Genomic DNA, 20395 nt, shown 5'->3' with positions numbered 1-20395 from the left:
ATAATTTCCTGAGAGGTAAGTACAGGCTTGACACAGTGCAAAGCAGTTCATCTAGTACCTATACAAGTCTTCCTACAGTCCTGAAGCTATTTTCAGTCTTAAAAGCTAAGGAAAGTTTTTCTTTGGCTTTTGGTTTGACTACATTTTTTTCTGAATTGAAGGAGGGATGGAGACAAAGAGGAACTGGAGTATGGAAAAGCATTCCATGCAGAAACCTTACTTCACACTTAAGTACCATTTATATTGCCAGTGCTACTGGTTGGATGTTGGAGTGTTTTCTCCCTTCCCACAACACTTTAGTACAAAGAAAAATATTCATAATTCAAAACTTAGGAGGTTGGAAAGCTGGCTGAAAAGGATGAATATTCTCTTTATCAAAGTTCACTTTATACAGAAGCTACCAACATGCTGAACTAAAGCCAGGTGGGAACACAGAAAGAAGCTCTGTATCTACAACCAGTTTCCAGGTTCTTGAAAAAGTGAAATGTTTAAAAAAGTGGTCAGGAAGGACTGCAGGCATCTCTGTAATCGCTTTACCAGTGGACCACAAGGCATTTAGGAAAATACTAGATTCAAGAAAGACATTGGCAAAAAGTACAGAGAAATGCCATGTCTTAGTGCTCCACTTGTAACATGAAACATTCTACCAGGCAACACATGCAGAAGTCAGTACAGTGAAATTAAAAAATAATATACCAAACTCATCTAGAAGCTGATGACAAGGAAATAGAAAAGTAAACAAGTTGGGGAGGGGAACTCTAGGAGTTCCTATTAGTGGCCTTATGAATAATTCTTGGTGCTTTGGATGACAAAACATGGCAAATGACAGCAGACAAGTTTGTTGGGGAATCAGCCTTATACTGCAGACAATGAAAGACAGCAGAGGATCTGCTTAACTCTGACAATACCAATCTTTTTCACTATTACTTAGAACTTAGCAACTGGAATGAAAAAAAAGACACTAAATGCTATTTTTCTACTTAATAGTAGAGCGTGATATGCCACGTTGGTCACTCACTTACTCAGTTCCACTGCCTTATACTTTTTTTTTTTAAAAACTGCAATAATATTCATTTCTTATGCATGAAGGCTTAAAACTGTACTTTGAATACAACCACTTGGCTCCACGAAAAAAAAAAAAAAGTTTTGTTTCTTCCACCACAAAAAAAATGAAAACCAACCCAGTTTTCTGCAGTAGATATTTTGGATCTGCAAACTTCATTATTGAAAGGAAAACATTCTTATGTTTAGCAATAAACACTCCTCTTATCTCTTCGTGGACATTTAAGAGAAAAGATGAAAAATCCAGTAACGTTTCCTATAAAGTTTTTCATAGGCAAATATTCTGTGGAAGGCATTCAGTCTAGAAGAGCTCCCTTGGCTTGCCTTTAAAGTAAATGAGTAGAGCTACAATATAGCACGCTGCACACAAAAACTTCATCTTGAAGAAAAACATCAAAAAACAAAACAGCAGAAGCAGTAGTTTTGTATATAGGAAAGATAAAACTCAACTTGTCTTTATAAAGTAAAAGTAATACACTGTACCGGTATCTATGTATGAGTTATAATACACACAAAGATACCCTTCTCTAAAGTTTTTGTGAAGTGAAATATTTTCAGCATTATGAGACCAACTCCTTTTGCATGAACAAAAAGCTGCTGTTCTCCTTTGCATATAGCATTTAGCTCCCATTATGCAAGGAAATCAAATAATTCTCTAATGGAATCTCCAGCACAAAACACAAGCTTTGCTTACTGCAGACCTCCAGCCTCAGGGGCACTGGATATACTTTGTCAACAGGACTTTCCTTATATATGCGCACTCAGGCTATATATTTTATGTATTTATCACTTCTCGCATTAATACATTAATTTCTATAGACCTAGGGGCTTGTATTGCTTAAGAACTGCATGAACTTCCTTACTTCTTCTCTTAAGTAAAAAAATACATAAAAAACATACAGTGTAGTAGACTACCCCACACCAATGCAGTGAAAAAATCAGATTGGTTGTCTTATCTGATTTTTTACTTTTTTTTTTTTTTTTTTTTTTTTTTATTAATGAAGAGGCTTTTTGTAAGGATACACTGTCTTGGCTCTACCTTCTTTAAACTGTAAATTAATTTTTAAACTTAACTCCAAACACTGCTATATATTCAAACCTTTCTTGCATTTTAGATCCATCTTTCCTACCTTAAGTTTCACTGCCAATATCCAAGAGAGGTCTTTATTTAATATTTTCAGGAAATCCACTCAAAGCTCCAGGATTTCTACTGAAAGTTCACTCAAATTGTACAGAAGCTCTACAGTAAAAACACCTTCCTACTAAGCATAAATCAGTTTCACAAGTGCTGTTGAAAGAGGACTTTGCCATCCACAAAGCTTTATGCAATTTTAATACAGCAAAGAAGTTATGAATTAAAGGATTTTTTTTTTGGGGGGGTGGGGGGACTGAGACCTGAAGAAAAAGAATACTGGCAACAAACTTGTGTGAGACCAAGGCTCTTCTGTCCAAGACAAGCAGAAGAAGGGCAGCTTCTCCATTTCCTTGTGGTATTGTGCAGAGGTTGAAGTTATGGAAGCACTGGCCACAGTGGGACAGGACTCTGTCTTCAGCAATGGTCAGAAGCAGGTCCCTGGGCAAGAGGTAACAACAGAATAAAAACACAAGTCTTTACCTAGGTGGGCCCTTAAGCACCTGCAGTTTGGGGATGTCTTCTTAAAAACCCTCGGGGGCTCTCTCACCCATGACCTTGGGCAGTCTGCTCTGACAACCTGTGAACATCCACGTCTCAAATACATGTCATGCAAAAAAGCTTCAGACCCACTACTTTCATGTCATGCCTCCTTGCTTAATGTCTCTTCCAATTAAAGGACTACCCCACTCACCACCTCCCCTCCATTTGAGGCCTCACAGACCTCTCCAAAATCTCCTGTACCCAAAGAGTCTCAATACAAACCAACATCACCTGCTTTGCAGGAAAGAAATTGATGAGCACTTCAGGTATGAATTTTTTGCTAACTTATCAACTCACAGACAATTCCAAGTAAAGGATACTTTGAAGCTGTACACACGCTCACTCCAGCTGAAATTAATACTTGTATCAGCAACCTGCATTCGCAAATTCAAATTATTGCTTAAAATCTATTCAAAAACAGATTTCTCTATTTGTCTTTAAACTGTTAGCCTAGAATAACTTACTTGTCATGGAGTTTTAATGCCAGGCCCGAGCCTCATTAGGCAGCAGTGCCACATGCAGTAGCATGCCCAGGGAGCTTCCTGGCTGAGAAATGATCACAAGGCTGCAAGTCCAGCCACATGGTCAAATACCTATGCTTTATGCTAACTCATATTTTTGGTTGTCCATGAAGAGAGGACCCTTCAGGAAGCATGTCTGTAGCTACTTCCTGATCTTTTTTAAGAATTATTTTTAAAGAATGCTAAATCCACACAAAAATAAAAATAGGCCTTCAGGGTGTGGTATTTGGACAATATTCCTGAAGTGCCTCCTCAGGGTTCTGGTCATAAAATACTCCATGCAGGGAGTAGTTTTGACATCTTAATGGCTGTAAAGTTTCCCTTTCCTCTGCAATATAATTTTTTTTTTTTTTTTTTTTTTTTTTTTCCAAAAAAAGAGCTTCTGTTTCCCAACATTTGAATGGTGCTGTAGCTTTATAATGTCCTTTTTGTTCCTTTCAGACTAAAAGTAAATAAGAATGGGACCAACTTGGCAAGAATAGAACCATTTATTTGCTTAAGCAACATTTCAAGAATACCTGCAGAGCTATTTTGGAAACACACTGGTATCTCTATTCAGCCTTCCACATCTGCGTTTTCCAGCTTCAGGTAGGTTATGTCTGCCTATCGATGCAAAATGCACAGCATTTCTCTCACCTCTGTGTTCAGCTTGTATCTTGTTTTCCTACTTCTCCTTTAGAATTTCTTTTAATGTGGATCAAGTTCCTGGAAAGTTCCTTTATGTCAGTTTATTTACATAAAATCAAGTCTTGGCTGCGTGCTTCCCTGTGCTCCCTAGCTTTCAGAACGTGGGAAATCCCTTTTTCCAAGTTTGAGAAGCACAATGAAAAACATTCCCTTTGTTGAACAAGACTGAGATACAGCCAGGCTTCGGAAGAGATCAGGCATGGATTTGTCTACATTCAGGTGGACTGATAGATCATGAGGTGAAGACTAAAAATCCTCACTAAACACATACCACGGCAGTGAAGCAGCTCAGTGGTTACCTGCTCCACCAACCACATGACAGGGCAGGACAGAAGGCTCATCTGCAGCACCAGGGGAACGGCATTCACAGTGGCTCACTCTGTCCGTCTCATTCCACTGGCTCTATAAACTGAAAAAATAAATAAATAAATAAAAGAGTGATGAGGGCACAGGCAAAGAGAACCAAGAGTTCCTAGCTCGTGTGGCCAAAACACTCATACACATTAAAGCATACTGCTGCACAAGTACAAGTAAGAATTTTCTCTTGTTGCAAGTAATGCTATCAAGATCTCTATTATAATTCATGGTGGCACAGCAAAGTCTGAGGCAATATGAATCTGGAAATTTTAAGGCAAAATGTTTTAGGTATTAGGACCTTGACTGCTTGCCCCACTTTATGTGGTGCGTGTTTTAAAGAATGACCAACTTGCTTTATATATCTCATGATCCCTTGAGCTTGCAGAAGCGTCTCAGAGATTAGTCTCTACGTTGGCTGTGCCAGAATTTCAGCATTGCGTTGTGCACCCACTCACTGCATTCACCACTACTCCAAATTCTTCTAAGTGTTAAAATTAGCTTTTAGTAGCTTATACTTAACCCTTTCTGCCCCAACTTTCCAAAAGCAATAAATTAGTGAGGGAGAAAGCAACCAACAATCAACTCTCTACACATAGCAGCCTTAGAAGCGTATCAAGAAATCAACTGTTTCTCAGGTCTCCTTGTGCTAGCTTATGGTCAAGGATCATGCTGTGCAGCTGTGCCAATGCTGCAGTTCTCTGGGAAGAATTTTGAGGTTTCCTGAGCACTGACTCATCACCTCCTCATTTCCCCCTCCCAGGAATCACTAAAAGATAGACATCAATCTGTATGTGGGATGTATTTACGCAGATGTTAAAACCTATATCAAATGGGAATATAACTACAGAAGACAGAAGAAAAAAAAAAAAAGAATACAGGTAACAAATAAAAGGTTTCAATTAAGACAAGAGAAGCATTTCTTTCCAATTGTGTATAATGTTTGATTTGTATTCAGGATTTTGAAAATTGATAGTGTTACAAGTTTCTCCATTACTGTTGAACAAGACAGTCTGCTTCATTAGATCCAGAATTACTCATTAAGGGGGGGTTTCTAGAGTTCTCCAAGTATCTTTATCTCCTTATTTCCTACAAATTGAAAAGAAAGCTGTTGTGGAAGCTCTGCTTTGAATCAACATTTATTCCATGAATACTGTAAACTGGAGAAAAGACATGGAAAAGGCACAATCAATTTGACTTTTATTATTGCCTTACTGAAAATCCATCTTTCTTTTGGTCTTGTCAGTCTTATTCTTATCAGTTCACAGTAAGAGTGGAGCAGCAATACTTTGGGGAAAAAAAAGTGACAAATATTCCTTGTTGTAAGTGACGTAAAAGATTAAAAGTGTGGAAGTATTACTAAGTATTCTGAATGTTATTTAGAAGTAGCAGTCTCACAAATATGAAGACAATCTATATCCTTTCAGTTAAAGTAGTTAAGAAATCCTCTTTATCCATATACCCCCTTCTACCACCTCTTCCCCACATCATAATCTTAAATTCAAGTACTTCACAGTGAAAATGAAAAATAAAGCCAGCAAAAGCAAAACAAAACAGATACTTTACAAATGTCTCATCTGTTGCAGAGCACCTTCATGTCCCTGTACTCCCAAGGTCTCTCATACACTTTTGGGATTAAAGTTACTGCTTTCTTTCTGAGGCACATACATGTATGCAGGTCTCAAAACACACACTGTTAGGGGACTGAAAAACCTTTTAAAACTGCTTTTAAAATTAATGAAAGTTAAAAATAGTTTCTGAACAGTGACAGTTGGAGCTAGTGCACTGACATAATAGCAGTGTAGCAAAGCTTTCAGAATGAATTCAGGTGAACAATTAAGACCTTATTTCCTGGTATCTGTTAGTTCTCAAGAATTGATTTTAGACAATTCTGTACAATTCAAGCAAGTGGACAACCTTGTCAAGAACTTTTTAAAAAAATAAATTTTTTTTTAGTAACGTGAGCATGGGTATACACATCTTTTCCAGTGAGTGTGCAATACATTAAATAAAGCATTACATCTGCAAGAAGATTAATAGATGAAAACAAATTTAACAGTAAGCACAAATATTTATGTTGTGGGGGGAAAAAGGCAGAAAAAAGATCTAATGTGACTGAGTAGTATGAAATACATAAAACAAGTCATGAAAGAACACTTTAAAATCTTTCCATGTTTTGTGTTAAAGGATTGTCTTTTTTGTTGTTGTAGTTGCAGCTTTTCAAGAAAACTCCATTTAGAATTAAACTGTCTTTAACTGATCCAGTGTTAAATAACACTACTCCGTTCTGAGTTAGTCTAACAGACTGCAGGCAAATGCTCGGGAAAAAAAAACAATTGACACAGGCTGCTTTCATTTCAAACTCGTTAAGATTTTGTGGTCTGTAGTATTTGCCTAATCACAGGCTATATATCCACAGACACTCACTAAGATGTGTTTTGCCTCTGGAAACAAAGTTGGGGGATATATTTGTCAACCTCTGATTATTATCCTGAAATGGAGAAAGGTTGGGAAATGTATGGGAAATGAAAGCAAAGTTTCCTGTGGGAAAACAGCTTTTTTCAAGCCAGCTCACTTGTGTATTATCAAAGTTATTACTTTTTGATGCATTTGCTTCAGTGGGACGAGGTATGGTTACAACCTACTCTTCAAAACAACCTGGTATGGAAATAAACATGCTTATTTGGCGTAATATAGTCTTTGAACTTCGCTCCCCATCCTCTCAGCTCCAAGTAGAACTTCCATTTAGTAGAACTTGATATGAAGCTTCTTCAGCAGGTAAAAAGTGATTTACTATTTAGATCCAAAGCCTCTCTACTAAAAATGAAGGAAAGTTGGGCACAGACAAGAAACATGCATCCTGCTGGGGTTGTTCTGAAAGTGTAACGCAATATTTGGTTCATAGGTGCCAACTCACAAGAGAAATAACTTCGACAGTAACAAAGCAAATAAGCTGAAAACCAGCACCATCTTGGGAAGCTTCTAGCAATCTAAGTGCATCTAGAACTCATTGAAAAACAATAAATTTAACTTCTGTAAGAATAAAGACAATATGCAAAAAGCCCTAATACATTCAAGCAAAAGGTGTGTAGTGGGTTTACATGGCAAGGCTTGGGTAGCAGGAGTGGCTTCTGTGAAAAGGATCTAGAAGCCGCCCCATGTTTGATAAGGGCCCCACTGCTGACCAGAGCTGTCAACAGCAAGTGATGTTGTTTTGCACCTCTGTGAGAACGCATTTAACACAGGAAAAAAAAAAAAAAAAAAACACTGCACCACACAGCAGCTGGGAGAGTGAGACAAGTGAGGAACAGCCTTGCAGGTGCCAAGGTCAGTGAAGGAGGGGGAAGAGGTGCTCCAGGTGCCAGAGCAGAAGTCCCCTGCAGCCTGTGGTAAGGACCATGGTGAAGCAGGCTGCCCCCCTGCAGCCCATGGAGTACCCACAGTGGAGCAGGTGGACCTGAACCAATGGAGACTGCAGCCTGTGGAGCAGATTCCAGGCTGGACCTGTAGCCAGTGGAGAGGAGACCATGCAGGAGCAGGGGACCTGGCAGGAGCTGCTGCCTATGGGGGATCCAGGTTGGAGCAGCTTGCTCCTGAAAGATGGACCCTGTGGTACAGACCCATATCTGCAGCAGTGCTTGAAGAGCTGCTGCCTGTGGGAAGCCCAAACCAGATCAGTTCATCAAGGACTGTATCCCATGGGAGGGACCCCACAACACAGGAGATGAGAGTGACTGAGAAGGAGCATCAGAGAAGGAGAGCTATAGACTGACCATAACCTCTGTTCCTCCGTTCCCCCTGTGCCTCTAGGGGAGGAGGTGGAAGAAGGTGGATGGAGGCAAAAGCATTTTTGGTTTCTTTCCTTTGTTTCTCACTTCTCTAGTGTGTTAGTAAGACTTATTGCTTATTACTATCTCCCTATACTGAGTCTGTTTTGCCTGTCATGATAATTACTGCATGATCTCCTTGTCCTTATCTTAACCTTTGAGCCCTTTTCATTGCATTTTCTCCCTATTCCTCTTTGAGGAGGGGGAGTGAGAGCAGGTGTGGCAGAGCTCAGCCACCCACTTGAATAAAACCACAAGGTGTTACATTAATTTAAAATTACCCTTTATTTTTCACAAGTTTTTCCAAGATGTGCATTTTGGCACGGTAGACTTTGAGACAGTTTGCTTCAAGTTTCTTTAAATTACAAACAGTAGATACAGTAGGAATATTTTAAATGTATTTCTTTAAAATAAACAGCAAGTTAAGACCCTTAGGTTTAAAAGGGACTTCCACAATTTTTTCCTGATACAAAATTCAAGTAACTTTAAATACAAGTAGAAAATTGTCTTTATAAAAGATCCTTCTATTAAAATTTACCATCACTGAAAATGAACACCAAATTTCTAGCATCAGTTGGGTTCAATTACATACTTAAAAAAAATAACTATTTTAAGTGAAGGTCACTTGGTGAAGAAGTAATTTTAACACATTGAGTTCTTAAAACAAATGATAAAAACATTTTTCTTAGCTGAATTATTTAATCATTACTCCATCTCTGCCTTTTTTTCCCCTAAAATACTGAAATGTGTATCTTTAAGTGAATTAAGAAAACAGGCTACTGAGATGTTTTCCCTTAAATATATATACCCATCTCCGGAATTATTGCTTAACCCCAATAAATGCATGACATTCACTTTGTTTTTAGGCTGTGCTTTTTAATTAGTTGGTACCAAATATACACACTACACAATTTTAAATGTGTCACTTGAATAAAAACCACAATAAGTTTCAGATAATTTTGCATCTAGGATTTTTCCCAAAATAGAAAGATTCATTGTAAAATGATTTTCCATTTTTCCTCCTTACCTACTCTTTAAGACAGCAAAATGGAAAGATAAGCAGGACATGTTTACTTTGTGACTCAAGGCTCAGAGCAGATACTGAGAAATTTAAAAACTTTTTTTGTTCTTTAGCCCAAAGTAACCCTGCTGTCTAGGAACAGTAACTTAATTTCTTGTATCACCTTCTTCCAAAAGAAAACTATAAATAAATGTTTAGGTAAAGAATCAAACACTGGTGTTGAAGAGGGCAAAATAAAATTATGGGTCAATAAACGATACTGCAATGTATCTTGTGCCATTCAAGATAGGAAGTCCTTCATGTAAATGAGTAAGTCTTCCTGGGTGCATGAAGCTCCATCCTTTCCTGGGTGACTCAATGGAGCAGTTGTACCTAAGAAATTTACATCCACCTCCCTGTAGCAAAAAAAAACAAAACCAACACCACACTTATGATAAATATTTATCCACAATTTAAAATGATAATAATAGGCTGTTACGGTAAGTTTTGTTTAAACTATGCATACTATTGTTCAAATTACTGTCTTCTGAGCAACTCATAACAGGCAAGCTTTAGCAATAATTTAGACTTCCCCTTACTTTAGCATTCCCTGGATAACAACTCATTCAGTCAGCACCTCCGAGAAACAGATTTTCAGTAACATTACTGCAAATGATGCAGAGAATAGCAAACCAATGTTCATAGGCCCTGTTCTAGAACTGCATCTCTATCCATGACATCATTTAAACAATGCTAATTAAATTAGTCTAGTTGTTGGTTTCAAGCTGAAGCAATATTTTCTAAAGGAATAAATTTGAGAAACATACATATGGATGTTAAGTGCAAGTACAAATAATACAGGACATGGCCTTATAAAAAAGAGGGTTAAGTTTCTCTACCAGTCAAAGCTGGATGTTACTGTTACTACCCTGTTTGTCTCCATTTCCTGAGGGCTGTTTCATTTGAATAAGTATCACAGCAAAAAATTTATCTTAGGTCAAAAAGAGAAAGTAGTACAACTGTACTACTTTGTCCTTAGTGAAAGTTTCGGTTTTGTGTCTGGCCTAAAGAAATTTTTAAAAACAAAAAACTGTAAAGAAAAGCCATTTAAGAGAACTTGGTAGTATTTAAAAAATGAAAAAAAAATTGTATTTCACTACATTAATTGTTTCAGAAATGTTAAAAGTGAATATCTCCAAACTTTTTCCTCAACTCCTTTCCTCCCATCGTCTAAAGCCATTTTGACCAACTCAACTTTAGTGCATTAACAGGCACAGATCCTGCAATAGAGAAAAATTGATTCTTATCAAAACCACCAGGAAATAAAATCTCTCTGCTTGCATTGCATATCTTTTCCCCTTCGACACAGCTTTTCAGTGTATCCATTTGGGCTCTAGTTTGAAAACAATATTAGACAACTCCAAGAATGACTTTTTTTTAAATTCAATAAGTTTGTTGCCAACTTACTTGAAAATCTTCTCCTACTTTGTTGAGTGCAATATTGATCGTGAACGTAGAGGAGTCATGATGAGGTCTGAGTGACCGCTGTCTGTCAGGGCTGTATTTTACAACAAAATTCAATAAAGCATATCCCTGAAACAAAATATATAGTCAGACTTCAACATGCAAACTTCCAAGTCACACATAAGGTTTTTTGTTGCTGTTGTTTTTGTTTCTCCATTTAAAGCTGAGTTAACAACACAATATTCATCTATAATTACTGCTACGTGGCTTGTAAATGTGCCAATCAACCTAAATATGATACACTTGTTAAAATACTTAGAATTAGTAATTGCATTTAGAGATTATCTGCAATACTTTTAAACACATACCTTGGTATAATAGCCAGCAAACACTTTTAGTGTCACTGGTGCAATGAACTCTCTTATGAAATGCAGCCATTCATTATCCAGTCCAATTTGCTTCATATGAATATCATCAGTTGGGACGTTTTCATAACCTCCAGAAATACGGCTGTCCTAATGAAAACACCATAAATAGTCTTGAAATATGGGCATGGAATGCTTCTGGCACTTCTACAAGCATTCATGATTCTGCAGAGCAGTGCATATGTAAGTTTAACATACAGTAATCTCACAGCTAACTGCTGTGAGTAATTGCTGAAGTATCAATGATCAAGAACTGGATGGTTTTTAGAAGGTGAGTGGACACCTGCCTTTACAGGCAGCACATCTAAATGTGCTGCCTGTAAATAAAATCAGTTCCCTAGTGAAACTCTTAATTATTGAGATGTAGATCAGATCAGAGCACAGGCCTCAACTGTCACGATAAAAATGTTAAAATAATTTTAAGATTAAATAAGATTAAGTATGCTTATAATTAAATATGCTAAAATTTTAAGATAAAAGCATTTTAAGAAGCCTTTCTAGAGGCTACAACCTGCAGTAAAATCGTGACTGCAACATATCTCCTTTCCAAGCATTTGCAAAATTGATAAACCTTTGTTTTTAGAACTTGGATTTAAGCAGTAGTTATGAATACTTATGAATACTACTTTAAGCAGTAGTTATGAATACTTTGAACCTGGTACAAATACAAATAGTATCTTATGACACCTGTAGGTAACCACTTAGGGGGGCAAGTCTGACAAATCAGGATTTGAGGTGAATGAGTAAAACTTCTCTGAACAGTTAAAGATCAGCCTTGGATAACTACTACAGCAGCTGCAGTACTCCTAAAGTCTGAATTTGCTACTTTAAGGCTAATTGAGGAATGTCTCAAACTACTGAACAACAAGCTACGTAGTAGACAAAACAAGGCATTTTTATACCATGCAGCAGATGTCTTGGGTCATTAGCATTTGTTGGAAAGTTTATTGCAGTACACTATGACTTATTATAAATGTACTCTCAATAATGTTTATAGAGGTTGATACTTACTTGGTGTTTTCCGCCAGACCATTGTCCAAAATGTTCCATTTCTTCTACCAATTCATCACAGGCGGTGTCAGAAAATATAGGAAACCAAAAAACATCCGGACATGGCTATGAAAACATGAAATCTACATTCATCTCTTTTAGTGGAGTTAAGTTACAACAGTTACCTTTTTATTTTCAGCTGTAAAACCAGCTCATGCCAACAACACTTTCACTTTTTTGGTCACTAAAGAATATCAGCCATTCTCTTCTGAGCCATAATTCAGATCTATTTAAATAATCAAGTTTTGTCTTGGTCCACAAGTGTATTTTCACAGAATGAAGCAAAAGCTATGAGCTACCTTAGAAGTTGTGACTCAGCTTTAACAGCTGCGCTAGTGCACCCAAATATTGTGTCTTGGTTGATTTAATAGCCTGAGTCTTTTACATAAGAACTATTAAGAAAAGCTGTTTCAAACTTAACATTTTTAAATACAAAAGCAATTTATCCCAGCTTTTAATGAAGCCAAGTTTATTAAAACACTGTGCCTAATTGTCACAAAAATAGTCATCCAACACCAGTAAACAATTATCATCATAAAAGCACTGTGTCCAGCCCAGTTACATGAAAGCAAGCAGACAGACAGGAAGGAAAAAAATACTTAGTATCCAGCAAAAGGCTTCATCTTGGGTTGATGGTTACCAGATATTATAGAATCCATAGGGAAATGCAAACCCCAAGAAAATCATCTGTAAGAGCTTGACTTTACTAGATACTAAAACCACAACAATCTCTTACAAAAGTTTTATTAGGTCTTTTGCTAGTGGTACTAGCTTACTCAAATAAGCTACAATTTTATTCTGGAGACGGCAATTACTCCTACAATTACATTAATCTGAACAATCTAGCAAATTTTTTTTTTTGGACTTCTAGCATCTCAATTTTCACTGACAAATTTAGTAGTGATCCAAAACAAACTGTTCTGCTGCACACCAAAGCATTGGCATATAATAGCTGTTTCCATGCTAACTTATCAGTCAATCCCCAAAATAAGACAAGTAGTCTTTGTCTAATGATAGTTATACTCACCTGTTCTACTATGTTATCCGTGAAGATCTTTGAATAGTTGGGATTTATGTAGGTTTCCTTCCAGTCCTGGCAAGAATAATTTTAAAAGATTAAGAATTAATCTACTAAAGAATCATTTGTGCTCTGTTCGTGTGCTCTATGGAAAGCACAAGAAACAATTAAACAATTCCTTATAACCACAAAAGAAATGAATTTCATCATGTCTAAATCATGAATCCACAGCCTACATCATGGCCATATCTCCAACTCATTACTGCAGTCATCAGTGGACTTTGATATTGTCAAATGAGTGGTAGAGAACACCACTAAATATACAACCAATATTTAGTGCACAATACACACGTTTTCTGCATAAAGTCTTGAAGTTCCAAGTACTTTATAATACATTGTATTTGAAAGTATTTGAAAAAAGTGTTTAATCAATAATTAGATGCATACCACAGGATTTTCAAATATCTGCCAGAGGTCATTGTTATAGTGGGAGGTATTGTAATTGGCTGTGGAAATAAGTCTTCCAAATTCATGTCTGTTGGTGATGTACATGAAAACGCCCTACACCAAACAAAAAATATCATTAGCAAAACCATCCATCTTAGCAAAATACTTGACTCTAATCAAAAACTTGATTTCTTGTTTACAAGCATTGGATTGAATATATCTTTCAAGACAGTTAAACAAAGACATATTATTCATAGTGCAAAAATATACAGAAAGGAGAAAACAGACAAGAGATTGTTTTCCAGAAAACCTAAGCAGCCACACTAGAAGTATCTGTTCTCAAACTGAAGATATTCACACGAAAAAAAATCAACATCTAAGTTTTAGTTTCTAACTAAAAGCCAAGAGAACAAGCTAACAGAAAGTCCTAATGGAAATCAAAAGAAGAAACATTATTTCAGAGTATTCACTGTATCATCCTGGTGAACTGGCCTGAAATAAAAAAAGGTATTTGCAAATACAGCACAAGAATATTCAGATCAGGGTGCAAAGCGACTAAGCACTTTCAAGTATTATCCCCTTAGTAAACATTGGAAAAATATGTACAAAATATGAAGTGTGGTAATACAGTTTTATTATCAAACTGCTAACAGAAGATATTAAAAACTATTAAAAACTTGATTAGCAATGGTAGCAGAAAATATTTTGAGAAATTGAGTATTCATTAAGTTTACTGTTTTTCAGACTTAAATCTCATTTCAGAAGCATTTGTGACCTAAATTTGCAATAAATAAAGACATCCCCATTTGGATATTATTATTTCTTGGATATTTTTATTTCCAAGTTTTTGTCTGAAAAAGAGTTAAATTGTTAGAACGATAATGATTGTTAAATACGTGCCCTATTTTGGGCACCTATCAAATCATAAAATAGCTGCAGCAGGGAGAATAAGGAAGGTCTGGCTCAAGAAAAACAGCTTAAAACGACACTGATTTCACAGCTACCCTATGTTCATGGAGGGACCCTGGCTGACCTGGCAGGAATTTTAGCTTTATTCCGTCCTAGGCCTGCTGAATCAATTTTATCTGCTAGAAAACTGCTTTAGCATGCCATGACCCCAGGAGCACTGAGAAACAATCCTGGGGAAATAACAAGCATAAGTCATTTGGAGCTGGTTGTGAAGAACCTGTGCTGTTGCAAATTGGAATCTTACAAGACTAAAGAGAAAGCTGTAGTGATATTCTGTGAAGAGTAAGTGGACAGAGGAAAAGGATCTTCCTTTGGTAGAATAACACTGCATGTAATAAGAACTAACAAATAAAAAAAAAATCAACACCTTTGGGGGTCTGAGCATATGGAATGTTTCCGAAGAAGGGGAGTCTTTTTCCCTTTGTAAAGTCTAAAATGAAGGAGAATCATCACATCAGTTTTCTGATACAGCTTCTTTTTTTTTGTCCAAGTACTACTAGGTTTCTACAGTTACAATAGGGAAATAGCAGCCTTCGATCAAAAGCTGATATGCCTTTACAGACAACATGCATCTCCAAGCAAAGCTTAACATACAAGTCAAAGCTGTTTCCACCAGCCCCTTCTTATCTGCTGCAATACAAAAACAAGCATGTACCAAACAATCTTACAGCACAGACCAGGAAAGAAAAAGCAATTTCCTGATGAGCCACAGTCAGATTAGTTGAATGAGTGCATGGGAAGCACAAGTCTGCAATAAATGATGCTGAGAAGGTTTGAATACAAGAGAATTGGATGGGGAGGTTGAGGAGTCAGCACAAAGAAAGGAAATCATGCCTTGTTATGGGGGGACAAATTAATACTTGCCAACTTTTCTTGTTCAATTCAGCAGAATTATTTTTCAATGCTATAGTGTCTGGAAATAGGTCTTGTTTAGCTCTTATCATTTCTGTGCTGAAACTAGTGTAAATATCAGTAGAAGTGTGGATTTACATACTCATTTTTACAGTAAAAGTTAAGTTTCTCATTAGTTTACTGGAAGTAACAGATTTCTGATAGTTTTAATCAAACCTAGAAAAATTAATGAGTAATTCATCTCCCCTAAGAAGATTCCTACCATACCACATATCTGTTTTTTTATATTATTGTCCATTACTAGATTAAAAGTGTATTAACTTATAAAATTGCAGAATATTCCAGCTTAGTCTTCTAGAAGTTTCACATTCTATCAAAATGTGCATAGTAAAGGTGTGTGCATTGATAAATTTGAAGTCATGCACAGCGGAGAAGTTGAGCTTTCTTCCCTCCTGTTGAGGTTCCACCACCAAGGAAGGTCTTTAACCTCAACAGGAAGTTTTAGCATGTTTAAATAAACCAAAACTACCACATAGTCAGTGCACTGCCACTGGAAAAACTTTTAATCTGTTCTTCTCAACAATTAAAAAAAATACACCTAAAATGTTCTGTGTCACAAAAATTGGCCAGTACTTTGAATTAGAAGTAAAAATTTTAAAACCAAGATTAAGTGAAATGGTCAAGTGTAGCATAACACAAAGAAGCCTGTGTGCATTTAAAGCAAGCCGTTATAGATGTACATTACCATTTCCCTGGCATTCCTGCAGAAAGCCATATCAGGATCCAACTTATCACGTGTGAAGTAGTTCTCTTTCATCTCTGATCTGAGGGTTTGTCCCTTAATCAAGTATACATTTGCCATATATGGAATATTCCATACTCCTCTGTAAAAAAAGGCAAATAACTAGTTTCACAATTCAGGAGTTGGACTTGATCCTCACAGGTCCCTACCAACTTGGGATATTCTATGACTGATTTGTTGTCTATTCTAGTAAATCAGCATCTCTGTATTTGCTGGTAAGACAAAGCAAGTTTCAAGGCAATGAAGCTAAAACATTCCCAAGACATCTGAAGAATTACAGCTGTGCATCAAGAAGTCACTTCTCAAATGTGAGTGTAGGCTGTAATTCAATTTCTACAAATTATTTTCATAAAAAATAAGGTCAAGTTCCCTGAAGAGAGTTTTTAACTACAAATGTACTTCATGTTTCCATATTTAAGGCAAACTCTTAAATTATACTATTATTCTACAATGGCAGATGGAAAAAGTAATTCTGAAACAGATTTTTAAATGAGTTGAAAGACTGTACTAAGGCTTCACACAGCTCATCTGACCCCCTCACATAAACACCCACTGACCACAGCAGGCCATATATTTATGTGAGTTGGGCCAATATCAACAAAGCAGTGCTGCTATAATGAATGCTTTGCAGATTCCCTCCCTCCCATGGCCAGGCCTCCCAGCACCATGAGCACATCTTTCAGTGCTATTGAGAACAAGCCAGTTCTGTTCAAGCAATCTGTTTCAGACCTTTTTGTTCTTCCAAGGGCAACAAAAAGACATCACCACATGGGAAAGTCAGGCTTGGAAGACCTTACATAATATTCATTTAGGGTAAGGACAAGCACAAAAGGCTACAGCAGAAAAATGTTTCTCAAGAGGTCTGTAGGATATACTTGACAAGAAGAAACACCAGAACAAGGAAGTTGCAATCATTGTCACTTGTTGATTAAGCATTTGTCACTTGTTGATTAAGCATTTGCCTCAAAAAGATGAAGACATATGATGAATGCAGAGATCATTTTTGACTAAGATTCCTGGAATTCAGTTGTTTTTTGCTATTTGTTTTGCTATTTTCTGTATTATACACTACCAGCATAACCAGACAGGTACTGGTAATGATTATATCTATGATGAATAGCTCATGTTTGCTTTTTTTAATTTCAAGATGTGATCTTGGAAAAAAAAGAAATAAAAGTTTCTATGAAATAGAAAAAGCTGAACAATACAAATAACTTAAGGTCCTTCAGAAATAACACAGAAATAAGATTGTATAAAAGTCATATAAAGTATGTTCCTAATAACCATACATGGGTACCTTGACTTTAAAAATTAGCTTATAATTACTTACACTCTTTTCCCTTGGACAATATCAACATAATCTTCTGACCGAGCATAGTAGCCATCTGGGCTCAAAGCACCCCAGAAATTGGACCAAAGCTTCCCATGACGTGTTACAAGTGGAGCAATTATCTTTCTGCAAAGTGACATTGAATTAGAAAACATGAACTGTGATATGTAAACAATGTCAAAATATACCAGCTTTTTTCACCTCAGAAAAGAACATAGTTAAAACACCAGTGACTGTAAAACCTTATAGCAGCTATTCTGAACTTGAGCCAGATAAAAAAAAAAAAAAAGCATTCAGGCTCTTACATTCCAGAGATTAAAAAAAACAGTATAACAGAAGCAACAATTCCTATAAACCAAAGGTGATTTGAATTTCCATAATCAAAAAAATACTGCTTACAGCAGTGACATAAAAAGCATCACAATGTCAGAGACAAGAAAAAAAAACAATAAAAAAGGGTGAAACTTCAGGTACCAAAGTTATTCCAGGTTGAAAATTAGCTTACCCAAAATTTAACACTGAATCAAAATAGGCAAGTCCAAGTATGTGACATACCAGAAATACCAAATTTGTTACCAAGAAGCAAACACCACCAACCTAACATGGGGAGTTTCAAATTGGCAGAAGTGCCCAGACTGGGTACCATGGCGGCAGCATATAGATAAGCAGGGTCTCCTACTGGGCTGGGGCTCAGTGAGGCAGCACTGGTACTGCCAGCAGGGATATCAGCTGGCCACAGCGCTACACACTGCATGGCAAACAGCACTTCCACCAGGTGAAGCTGCCAAAAGCTGCCACTGGCTAAGTCACTGCTCAGTACAGCTTAAGAGATCATATTAAAACAAGGAGACACTGGTCATTAGAGATGCTTCATCTACAATAAAACATTTCTACTATTTTATCACATTTATGATTTTAAAATAATATTACTGCAACACCAATAATAAACTATTGGTTTATGGTTTGTGGGTTTCTTATTTTGTTGGTATTGTTTTCATTGTTGGTTTAAGCCTACTGCTTGAACAACTTTGAAATTGTTATTCCTTAAAGTATTGATTTATTTCACAAAGCCTGTTTACACCATACCATTCTCTCTAGATCAAATTTTGAAGCATTTGAAATTCACATCAGGAATTGTTGCCTGACAGGAACAAAATGCTTTGTGAATTGTTGGCCTCCAAGCCTGTTATGAGCCATGGCAATCAAATAGCACAGGTAAACAAAGAGGATCTAACTTTACAAGAACAGACAGGATCCTATTTTCACTGTAAGGGCCCCAGAGAATCTTTTCAAGTTGGAAGGCATTCTGTAAAGAGATACACTACACCTGTTCTGTTCTATCAGTAACTTTAAAGTCTTCGGGTTTGTCAATACAACATCTGCATCTATGCTGAAGTAATATTCACATGCTTTATCCTGGCGACAAAGATCCCTAAAAAGACAAAAAGGAATGGTTAGCTTACTCATGTCCAGAAAAGGTGCCAAATGCCAGAAAAAATACTGCAACCAACTATCCTAGTTGTACATTGCATAAAAATCCCGTCATGTTATGCAGCAAAAGATAAGTTTAGATCACAGTACTGCAATAAACTAAAAAAGCCTAAAAGCATGGATCAGATGTCTTGTAATTCTCTTAATAAAAGTGGTATCAAGCCTTCACCAAGTCCTGTAAGAGCTACTACACTTAGTACTAATAGGAAACAGAGGTCAGGGCACTACAACAGACACCTGGATACCAATGCTGATGCTCAGTACTGGATAGCTAAAATATGAAATGTAAGCTTCGAGGAAATAACTTGCATGTGGCTGTCACACTGTCAAAGGTGGCATAGATGTGATCTGTTGATTTGAATAGTAATTTAATCTTTACACAGAGAATGAAAGGCAAAACTGTAAAAAAGAAATATATGTAAAGACCTTTTCTGGGTTGTTTTGTGACATACAACACCACCGCAGTTGTTACAGTGAAGCATAAGACAAATGCATGGCTGCTGAACAGAATTTGGACAGAGGTGGTTTTTTGTCCCATACACTATTCCCATCAGTTATGATTTTGATTTTATAAGAATAAGTTATTTGCACAGATTTCCACATATTCAACAGAAAGCTTCCATCAAACAAAAATGAAACATTCTACCATAAATATAAGTCTAAGACACAGACTACATCTGTTTTTAGCAGAAATACAATTGCTAGGCAAAGATTTGTTAAAGTGAATCGAGCCTCCCTCCACCAACAGAGTAGTAGGAGATTATAGCAAATCAAAGGTAGTTTCCAAGAAATTGAAACAATTCCTCAAGTCATACAAGAGCAGCGGCTTTCCATCATGCAAGTGGTATTATTGATTTTGTCTATTCTCCCCACTATTATTTACAGACTTGCATCAATTTCAAACAGTTTGAAGTGTTAAAATAATTTTACTTTCATGCTTTGAATTGTCTACAAACAAGGTTTTGGTTCAAGTTCAATTTGACTTGATTGTTTCTGCCTGGTTTTCTGCAAAGGAAGAGATCTGTCACTTCAGGAGAAGACAAACAGCAGACATGACAGGTTACGTACAAGTCACAGCGATCACTGGAACAGCTCCCTACTTATATCTCCTCCATTCCCTTCCACTACGTAACATAACACTTGGATCAGCATTTAGGATCTCTTGTAAGGATTTGTCAACAAAATTGGGATCTTTTACCAAACTTTCCTATATACAAAGGATTTCAGATGTGTGACTTCACTGAAATCACAGAAGGTGAGGTGTTTTCCATCCATAAATTTAAGCAATCTTTCCTCTTCAACCACTAAAGATGTGATAATGACTCAAACCAAATTTTTAAAGTACCAAAGTGATAGAAATAGCATTCCCACTACTGCAGAAGTCAGTGTTTGGACACAAACCCACTGTTTAAGTCTTTGGT

General features: G+C 36.7%; 1 protein-coding gene across 2 annotated transcripts in view; it reads right to left on the bottom strand.

Annotated features, from left to right (window-relative positions):
• Positions 1–8392: 8392 nt before the first annotated feature.
• The window catches only part of PLOD2 (procollagen-lysine,2-oxoglutarate 5-dioxygenase 2), a 48624-nt gene continuing 36621 nt past the window's right edge, over positions 8393–20395 (bottom strand). Inside the window, exons 11-20 of one of the 2 annotated variants that reach the window (XM_084291850.1) lie at positions 18811–18915; positions 17484–17609; positions 16097–16235; positions 14867–14929; positions 13531–13644; positions 13093–13158; positions 12027–12131; positions 10959–11105; positions 10594–10719; positions 8393–9542 (exon numbers count right to left, since the gene is read on the bottom strand). In XM_084291850.1, coding sequence (XP_084147976.1) covers positions 9387–9542; positions 10594–10719; positions 10959–11105; positions 12027–12131; positions 13093–13158; positions 13531–13644; positions 14867–14929; positions 16097–16235; positions 17484–17609; positions 18811–18915 — 1147 coding nt within the window. In that variant the 3' untranslated portion in view covers positions 8393–9386. The remainder of the gene's footprint in view (positions 9543–10593; positions 10720–10958; positions 11106–12026; positions 12132–13092; positions 13159–13530; positions 13645–14866; positions 14930–16096; positions 16236–17483; positions 17610–18810; positions 18916–20395) is intronic. The other variant, XM_084291851.1, reaches the window with a different exon arrangement.

Source organism: Netta rufina (genome assembly GCF_964035555.1).
Source record: "Netta rufina genome assembly, chromosome: 9".
Taxonomy (NCBI): domain Eukaryota; kingdom Metazoa; phylum Chordata; class Aves; order Anseriformes; family Anatidae; genus Netta; species Netta rufina.
Note: the sequence above shows the minus strand (reverse complement) of the source record. Positions and strands in the feature narration are given on the sequence as shown.